The following is a 10,536-nucleotide window of genomic DNA, read 5'->3' as shown; positions in this document are numbered from 1 at the left end:
ACAATTTGTAAGACACAAGAAAATCAAGAAGGAAGACCATCGTGTGGCTACTTCATTCCTCCGTAGAATAGGGAACAAAATACCCATGGAATGAGTTACAGAGACAAAGTTTGGAGCTAAGATGAAAGGATGGACCATCCAGAGACTACCCCACCCGGGGATCCACCCCAAAATCAGCCACCAAACACACACACTATTGCACATGCCAGCAAGATTTTGCTGAAAGGACCCTGGTATAGGTGTCTCGTGTGAGGGTGTGCCAGTGCCTGGCAAATACAGAAGTGGATGCTCACAGCCATCTATTGGATGGAACACAGGGTTGTTGTCTTTATACTTCCATTGAATGTCCTGCCTGGCTACAGGAAGTTACCACTTCAGGATACATATCCCCACCTCGAAAAGTCTCAGATAGAGTCTGAGACTCTACACCCTCTGGCCTCTGCCAGCTGATCTCCCTGTTTTCTTCCTTGCTCTCCCTACATATGGTCTCCATCCCCCACCCTGCTCACTTCTCCTTTGTTTCTCCTTCAGAGAAAGATTCAACCATCTTCCCTTGGGCCCTCTTTGTTATTTAGCTTCTTTGAGTCTATAATTAAAGCATGATGTGCTTTATTGCTAATATCCACTTATAAATTAGTACATAACATGCATGCCCTTTTGGGCCAGGGTTATCTTTTACCCCACTCAGGATGATCCTTTCTAGTTCCATTCATTTGCCTTTAAAGTTCATAATGTCCTTGTTTTTAATGGCTGTTTCTTATTCCATTGTGTAAATGAAACACATTTTCTTTATCCACTCTGCAGCTGACCGAGTTCTAGGTTGTTTCTATTTCCTGGATATTATATATAAACCTGCTATGAACATAGTTGAGTAAGTGTCCCTGTGGGATGGTAGAGCATACTTTGGGTATATCTATACCCAGGAGTGGTGTAGCTGGATCTTGAGGTAGAAGGAAGCCCAATCTTCTAAGAAACTGCCCAGTTGATTTCCAGAGTGGTTGCATAAGTTTACACTCCCATCAAAATATGCAGCAGTGGGCATTATGGGGGAAATGGAACCTCTAGAAAGTCCCAGAGACCTAGGATAGGAGAGATTACCAAGACTTAAAGAATCTTGAACATTTCTTTAGGTGCTATTGACCATTAGAGATTTGTCTGCTGAGAATTCTGTTCAGCTCTGTATCTCATTTTAAAAAATGAGTTATTTGGATTGTTGATGTCTAGCTTCTTAAGTTCTTTATATATTTTGGATATTCTGTTCTGGAAGCTGTCTCCTGTACTGACGAGTTCAAGGCTGTTCCCCACTTCCTGTTCTATTAGATTTAGTGTATCTAAATTTACATTGATGCCTTTGATCCCTTTGGATGTGATTTTTGTGCAGGGTAATAAATATGAATCAATTTCCATTCTTCTATATGTAGACATCCAGTTAGACAAGCATCATTTGTTGGAAATGCTCTCCCTTTTCTGTTGTATGCTTTTGGCTTCTTTCTTGAAAATCAAATGTCCATAGGTGCATAGATTTATTTCTGTGTCTTCAGTTCAATTCCATTGATCCCTCTGTCTGCTTCTATACCAACACCATGAAGTGTTTATTACTATTGCTATGTAGTACAGCCAGGGATAGGAGTACCTCCAGAAGTTCTTTCCTTGTTCAGGTTCATTTTAGCTATACTGTTTTTTTCCCATATGAAGTTGAGAATTGTTCTTTCAAGATCTCTAAAGAATTGTGTTGGCATTTTGATGAGGATTGCACTGAATCTGTAGATTGCTTTTGGTAAGAAGGTAATTTTCACTTTTAATCCTACATATCCATTAGTATGGGAGATCTTTCCATCTTCTGGTATCTTCCAGACTTGAAAGATACCAGAAGATGGAAAAGTCTTGAAGTTCTTGCCATACAGATGTTTCACTTGCTTGGTTAGGGTTACAACAAAATATTTTATATTATTTGTGGCTATTGTGAAGGGAACTGTCTCCCTAACTTCTTTCTCAGCCCATTTATCACTTGTGTAGAAGAGGGCTACTGATTTCAAGTTAATTTTGTTTCCAACTGTTTTGTTGCAGGTGTTTTTCAGCTGTAGAAGTAGTAGAATTTTGGAGTTGCTTATTCATACTGTCATATCACCTGTGAATAATGATGCTTTCACTTTTTTCTTTCCAATTTTTATCCCTTTGATCTCCTTTAGTTGTCTTGTTGCTCTAGCTAGAACCTTAAGTACTATATTGAAAAGATAGAGAATAGACAGCCTTGACTTGTCTCTGATTTTAGTAGAAATTCTTTAAGTCTCTCTCCATGTTGGATGTTGGTTTGCTACATATTGACTTTATTGTGTTTAGGTATGCGCCCTGTATCCTTGCTTTCTCCAAAATGAAGGAGTGCTGGATTTTATAGAACACTTTTTCAGCACCTACTGAAGATAATCACATGAGTTTTTCCTTGCAGTTTATTTGGATTTCACTTGTGGATTTTCATGTATTGAACTACCCCTACATCCTTGGGATGAAGCTTACTTGAACATGGTGGATGATGTCTTCAATGTGTTCCTGGCTTCAGTTTGTGAATACGTTATTGAGTAATTTTGCATCAATATTCATGAGGGAAATTGATCTGAAATTCTCTTTTTTTTCTTGAGTCTTTGTGTGGTTTAAGTACAATGGTGACTGTGGCCTCATAAAATTAAATTTGGCAATGTTCCTTCTGTTTCCAAATTGGGGACTTATTTGAGGAGTATTGGTATTAGCTCTTTGAAAATCTTGTAGAATTCTGCACTAAATCACCTGACACTGGGTTTCTTTTTGGTTGGGAAACTTTTAATGACTGCTTCTATTTCCTTAGGAGTTATAGGACTATTCAGATAGTTTACCTGATCTTGATTTAGCTTTGGTAAATAGTATCTGTCTAGAAAATTAGCATTTAGGTTTTTCAATTTTGTGGTGTACAGGCTTTTGAAATAAGACCTAATGATCTTTGAAGTTCCTCAGTGTCTGTTGTTATGTCTCCCTTTTCATTTTTGATTTTGTATATTTGGCTAAGCCTCTCTGCCTTTTTGTTAGTTTGGTTGAGGGTTTGCCTATGTTATTGATTTTCTCAAACAACCCACTCTTGGTTTCTTTGATTCTTTGTATTGTTAATCTTGTTTCTAACTGATTAATTTCAGCCCTGAGTTTGATTATTTCCTGTCGTCTACACCTCCTGGGTGTGTTTACATTTTTTTTTAAAATAGAGCCTTTGTATGTACTTTTAATTTGTAAGAACTCTCCAGTTTCTTTATGAGGGCACTTAATGCTATGAACTTTCACCTTATTACTGCTTTCATAGTGTCCCATAAGTTTGGGTATGTTGTGCCCTCATTTTCATTGGGTTCTAGAAATTCTTTAATATCTTTTTTAATTTCTTCCCTAAAACTTTATGATCATTGAATAATGAACTGTTCACTTTCCATGAATATGTATGATTTATGTTGTTTCAGTTGTTGAAGTCCAGCTTTAATCCATCGTGATCTGTAAGATGTTGGGGTTATTTCGATGCTCTTATATTTTGTTGATGCATGCATTGTGATTAATTATATGGTCAATTTTGAAGAATGTTCTGTGAAGTGGTGAAAAAAATGCATATACTTTTGTGTTTGGGTAAAATGTTCAATCTGTTAGGCTCATTTGAATAATAATTTCAGCAGTTCTGTTATTTCTCTATTTAGTTTTTGTCTTGATGAACAGTTCATTGGTGAGAGTGGGATGTTGAGGTCTCCAACTACTAATGTGTGGGGTTCAGTGTGTGATTTAAACTTTACTAATACTTTTTTTGCAAATGTGGGTGCCTTTGCATTTGGAGCAGAGATGTTCAGAACTGAGATTTCCTCTTGGATTCTTTCTTTGATAAGTATGAAGTGTCCTTCCCTGTCTCTTTTGATTGCTTTTAGTTTGAAAGTCTATTTTATTAGACAATAGAAGGGATACTCCAGCTTGTTTCTAGGATTTGTTTTCTTGCTTAACCATTTTCCAACATTTTATACTGAGATAATGGTTATTTTTGTTGTTGTGATACGTTATTTTTATACAGCAGAATGATGGGTTCTGTTTACCCATCCATTTTGTTAGCCTGTGTCTTTTTACTGGGGGAATTAAGTACATTGATGCTGAGAGATATTATGATGAATGAGTTCTATTTACTGTAATTTTGATGTGTGTGTGTGTGTGTGTGTGTGTGTGTGTGTGTGTGTGTGTCATGGACCGGCCTCAGTCAGTCTCCCTCAATCTGAGGTAGAAATCAGGGGGTTCTGGTTACAGGCAAGCAAGGAGTTGGCACGGAGGGTGACAAACAGACACAGGCACAGAGAATGTGTGTATCTGAATATAATTTTTGTCAAAGTTCGCATCAGTTTTATATAATACAGAAAATAAAGAAGTAGGGTGTCACAACAGGCAAGGTACATTGAAGTTATCTGACACAAAATAAGGGAATGCCTTCAAAGGACTGTCAGGAACTAGGCAATGTTTACAGTTAAGAATAATGACAGGAGCCAGGAGAGGATTTCATACCCTAGTCACAATTTATGCTATTCCTTTGAGCCTTGTGAAAGCTAGCACCATGGGGATTCTGCTCTAGCAGACCTTATCATGAATAATGCAATACTGTTGCTCCTCTTAAAAGCACACCCCCCCTTTCCTAGGCCTTGATAAATTCTTGCATATACGAGTAACTTGGCTGTTCTTTTAAGTATCTGTAGGGAATCTCCATTTGTCAGAAGAATTCACCAACTTTCTTCTAATATGTAATGTAGTTTGCAATACCTGACTGTAATGAAGATTCTAAGTATACTTTGCTAAGCCTGCCCTGAGACTTCCATGATAATGGGGCCAGTGAGCATTCCAGGTCATATCACTGAAGAAAGTATGAGCATAGATTTTTCTCTCAAGAGTCCAGGCAAGGGGATTAATTATGCTCCAGAGTTCAGGTCTGGTTGTACAACCAAACAAATTCCAGGCCAGACTGAGCTATACTGTGATACTTCTTTTATGGAAAAGCAAAGCTTGGTGATAAAGTTCACTGACAGACCATGGCCATTCCCAGAACCCCACCAAACAAAATAATCATAGTGAAATGCTGATACTATATAAACTATACACATTTTAATGTACTCAGTTTGCCACCTTCGGGCATGTGGGGATACATACCCTTGAAGGCCTTACCATAATCAGAAGACTATCACCTTCAAAAAGATCTTTATGTGTCTCTTAAGGCAAGAACATTTAATAGAGACTACAGCACAGCTCCAAGTAGCCTATAGACCTCTGTGGGCATTGTGCATTACTCCAGGTCCAGAATTCTACCCTCCATGTATTGCCTTCCAGCTCCTGGTGTTTCACAAACCTCTGCTTCTTAGAGTTGGCCTGGGTTAGAAACCTCATCTGAGTGGAATCATAAAGGATGGACTTGGGGCTGACATGCTTCACTTTGCATGACAGTCTCCAATTCATCCATGCATTTCTGAGGGGCTTTATTACATATTTGTGAGAAAGACCGGAGATTACAAAGACCCTGTTGTCTCTTTAGCAGTGAGTTTCCTCATAATAGACACTGCATCCTGACACTAGGTGAGCAGCAGACATTAGTTGCCTGGGAGACACTTACTGCACAGTTCGTTATACTTGGTCAGGATCTCTTTTTGGGGGGAAGTTGGGTGTGACACATGGTTTCATTTTGTAGCTCAGGCTGACTTGAAACTCACTGTATAGCCCAGGCTGTCCAGGAGTTCACTACTCAGCTTAAGATGACCTTACACTGGTGGTGATCCTCCTGCCTCACTCTGTGGGGTGCTGGCACTATTGCTATAAAATGTCATTCCTGACAGGCTTTACCTCACTTTCAAGGCTAAATAGTATTCCTTTGAGTGTATTTGTTACATTTTCTCTACCTTTTCTATTGTGTTAAACAATGCTGCATAGAGGATGGGTGTACAGGGGTCTCTGGGCATTGTATAACCTCAATTTCTGAGAGCTGTGATATTTTACTTACTTAGTAGATGTTTAATCATAAACATATCACTCTGACATCAGAATACCAGAAAACAGGAAGTTTAATCATTCACCCTTTCTGTTGTAGACAAACAAGTGGAAGGACACTGGTTCTGCTGTGGCACGAAATGCTATTATTTCATCATGGACAATCAACCGTGGAATGGATGTAAACAGATATGCCAGGCTTGCAACTTATTTCTTTTGAAGATAGATGATGAGGATGAATTGGTATTATAGACCCTTATATCCTCCTTTGTCCTTAGACTCTCTCTTTCTAAACCTTAGATAATAAGATATAGTGTTTTTTTTTTTTTAAAAGAGTCCTTCATGGGTTGTGTGTTATGTTTCTGTAATATGAGCAAAAACTGTTCAGTAATAATCTCCTAGATGACTCTTTCCTGCTCTCCACTTAAAGTCAGGACTCAGCATCAGTTATGAAGAGATTTGTTACTAAAGAAACAGTGGAATGTTTGAAATCTCCTCCCTTCATCAGAAGTCTGCAACAGAGTGCCTTAGAGAAGCATGTCTTTCTTTGATAAAGTTTAAGCATTTGGCTCAGCACAAGCTGTGACCAAGAGTGCCAAATAATGCCCCAAAGGCAGATGCCTAGTGCTTGCTCTTTGGAACTCAGTAATATGACTGTTTGAGATGAGTACTTGAAAGGCAACAGGGAAAGTAATTAACCGCTGGGTCTATCTCCAAATGAGAAATGATGTGAGAACCATGCAACTAAATAGTCATACCAGTTAACTGAATATATCTATAATATTTACTTTATAATATTCTTTGCATCATTAGGAACTGGTATTTAAAAAAAACAAGGTAGCCAAGAAACTGACATTGTCTTTTTACATTCATTAGTAAGGAAATCTCTACAAATATGGAAATCATATTTTCGTGGAGAACTGCTTACAGGATCAGTTTGAAACCTTGCAATTTAGAATATGGTAGAAGATTTATATATCAGTTTAATACACATTTAAACAATTACACAATTAATTAATAATTACATTATTAATACTACAGCATTCTTATAATTTTTTTGTTAAGTACCTTTTCTTTGCAGTCCAGTTGTTATTGCCTTCCCTGTCTGCCCTCTGACTGCTCCTCATCCCATACTTCCTTCCCAGTCTCCAAGAGGATGTCTCCACCCTCTATGTCCACCCCACCAGGCCTCCATGCTCCCTGGGGCCTCAAGTCTCTCAAGGGTTAGGTGCATCTTCTCTCACTAGGGCCAGACCAGACATTATAATTTTTAATATAAAGTTCAATTAGATGCAGTATACATGGTTAAATTTAAACCTTTACTATGATATATATTCTGAAATCTAATGCAAGGTTATGCATCATGAATGCCCATGTGAGACATTCTAAGTACTTCTAGGTGTCTTCCCATTTCCTCCTCAAGTTCTGTCACTTCTGGATCTGAACTAGGAAAGGCTTCTTCTCTGCAGAATGGAATTTAATACTCAGCTTTTTGCACAGGAATTTTCATCTTAGTAGATTTGCTTTAAACACGGGACATCACTTATGATGATGCCTCTGTAGTTTTTGGAAAAATCACTTGAATCTTTTAATCAAGTATCAAAAATTATTTAATGAGTCAGTGTGTAGTGTATACTTGGTGTCCTAAAGCAGGAAGTTTGTGAATTCAAGACCAGCCTCAGCTACATGGCAAGACTTTGTCTAAGAATCACAGTCACAAATTATTTAATGACAAATTATTTAATTTTATAATTATTTAAAAATTATTCAATTATTTTATCACGAGACACCTGAAGCAACCATGTTAAATAGCTTATGAAATTGACATTGGTTTTAACAGAAATGAGCTACTCATGTGAAATTACTTTAGAAATTTTCTCCGGCAGGACAGGACACCAGAGAACTGACAGAAATAGCTAGGAAGTTTCCTGGTTGTTCTTTTACCAAACTGATGGAAAATTTATCATAAGATCTATTGTTTTCTTTACAGAAGTTCCTTAAACCCCAACTTCAAGGAAACATATACTGGATTGCATTGACATATGATAAAAGCAAAGAGAAATCGCAACGGATTGACAATGGACCACCTAAACTGTGAGTTTCCAGAACCCTGCACACTCTAACACTGGTGCGGGAATTGAGAGGATTATGTACAAAGGTTTTCCTCTCATTTCACGCAGAGTTCCTCATTTCTAATAAAGGTCACTGGTAAGAACATTACGCAAAAAGCAGTATTTAAGCAAGTGTTAGACAAGAAAAAAAGAACAGTTTAGAAGTTTCCTATGAATGATGCAATACTGAACACAGGTCAGGATTCTGTGTTTTCAGGTGCACAAGGCACAAGCAAATCAAAGGCTTAAGAGGATGTGAAGTGACCAGATCATTTTGACAGACTCAATGGGTACGAGTATCTTTACATTCACTGGGTTTGTTTCTGTAGTTACTTATATGCTTTTTAAATTTCTAAATATAAGAAGATATTTACATATATATGTACATACACACATATATATATATATATGCTTTCTCTTTCAAGGTACTGGACGGTACATCTAAGATTTATGTTCATTTCTGATGTGGTAGAAAAGCATTCATTGATTTTCTTAATAATATTTCTTTTCTAGTAGTCTCTTTAAAAGGCATGTCATTTCTAGTGATACATGCTTTTAATACTTGTACTTGGGAGACAAATAGAGAGGCAGAAGTAGGTTGATTTTTGAGTTCAATGCCAGCCTGGTCTGCTGAGTGAATTCCAAGACAATCAGGGCTTCAGAGAGAAACCCTGTCTTGAAAGACCACCACCACCACCAAAATGTAATATAAAATAAAAAAGGAAAGAAATCTCATACATATACAGAATGGAATTTGATCATATTCATTCTTTTTTTTTTCCACTATAAAGCTTCACCTTCATGTGCCCTAACATGTTCTCTTCTAACCCATTTCTTCTGAATTTACTGTAAATAGGTGGAGGGTTGTAGGCTTTCCACCAGAGCAAGGAAATGCACCAGTGGCCACACCCTCAATAAAGAATTGAATCTTCCTTTTCCAGCAGCTGTCACCTAACAATAGTAATTCATTAAGGGCAGAGAGCCCTCCACATCCATACAGGATTTGGGATGCAGGTCTCACATGAGCAACCAGAGTTGCGGGCAATTTGTGAGTGGTAGGATAGCCTTGCCATGTCCAGAAGGCAGAAAGCACTTCACAAGACTTTCAATTTCTCTGGCTTTTACGTTTTCCTTCTTCTTCTTCTTTGATGTTCCATGAGTCTTACTGTGTTTGGGGAAGGTGGTTTGTGAACTTTTCTGCTTTTGAGCTGAGTGCATATTCTCTTCTCATCAACACTTTGACTAGTTCTACAGCTCTGTACTACCCACTGCGAAAAGATATTTCTCTGACCAAGGCTGAGAGCACCCAGGTCTAGGATATAAACACAAGTTTGAAGAATCCAGTTTGATCCCAGACCACTTAGCAGAGTTATGGTAGCAGGTTCCAAAGTAGAGCTTGTGACCTCCCCAGTCCAGACTTTGGATTTCTACTACAACACCAAATATGGCATTCTTCACATGATAAAGGTCTCAACTTCAGTAAGAAAGTAGCCAGTCATCCAGTAACCATGATAAAACTGGACTTATCTTGCCTAGCAGGTCAGTATGGTGACATGCAGGGATTAGTTTTGGGTAGAACCATTCATATTTTATCTCTCCTAAAGGGACTTTCTGACCTTTTGAAAGCAAGTCCAGGGGAAAATAATTTCCAATTGGTTTGTGATGGATTTCTCTTGGTCCTGACATTCAAATGTGTGGTGTCTTCAGCAATAGGTTGTTACCATGTAATTGTGGTTGGAAATAATATGGTAAGGTCAATGCCAATAGGCTATGATGTTCTGGAGGCCTCTATATTTTCTTTGATCAATAATTCCTCTGAGTGTATCCCCTGCCTTACACTTTGCTTTGCTTTTTTTCTTTTATTTAAAATTTTTTTGATTAATTTTTTATTAGATATTTTCTACATTTACATTTCAAATGCTACCCCCTTTCCTTGTTTCCTCTCCTAAAGTCCCCTATACTCTCCCCTGCCCTTCTCCTCAACCCACCCACTCCCATTTCCTGGCCCTGGCATTCCCCTATACTGGGGCACATAACCTTCATAAGACTAAGGGCCTCTCCTTCCATTGATGGCTGACTAGGCCATCCTCTGCTACATATGCAGCTAGAGACACTAGCTTGGTGGTACTGGTTAGTTCATATAACTATAGGGTAGTAGACCACTTCCGCTGCTTGGATATTTTCTCTAGCTCCTTCATTGGGGGCCCCGTGTTTCATCCACTAGATGATTGTGAGCATCAACTTCTGTATTTGCCAGGCACTGGCATAGCCTCACAAGGGACAGCTATATCAGCTGTCCTGTCAGCAAAAACCTGTTGGCATATGCAATAGTTTTGTGGGTTTTGTGGTTGTTTATGGGATGGATCCCTGGGTGGGGCATTCTCTGGATGGTCCTCCCTTCTGTCTCAGCTCTGAACTT

The 10,536-nt window shown here is 38.3% G+C and overlaps 1 protein-coding gene across 1 annotated transcript in view; it reads left to right on the top strand.

Moving 5' to 3' along the window:
• LOC110316069 (killer cell lectin-like receptor 2) overlaps positions 1-10,536 on the top strand; it is a 24,901-nt gene that overhangs the window by 5,232 nt on the left and 9,133 nt on the right. Inside the window, 2 exon segments of the mRNA XM_029535031.1 lie at positions 6,107-6,249; positions 7,997-8,100. Coding sequence (XP_029390891.1) covers positions 6,107-6,249; positions 7,997-8,100 — 247 coding nt within the window.

Source organism: Mus pahari, chromosome 2 (genome assembly GCF_900095145.1).
Source record: "Mus pahari chromosome 2, PAHARI_EIJ_v1.1, whole genome shotgun sequence".
NCBI lineage: Eukaryota > Metazoa > Chordata > Mammalia > Rodentia > Muridae > Mus > Mus pahari.
Note: the sequence above shows the minus strand (reverse complement) of the source record. Positions and strands in the feature narration are given on the sequence as shown.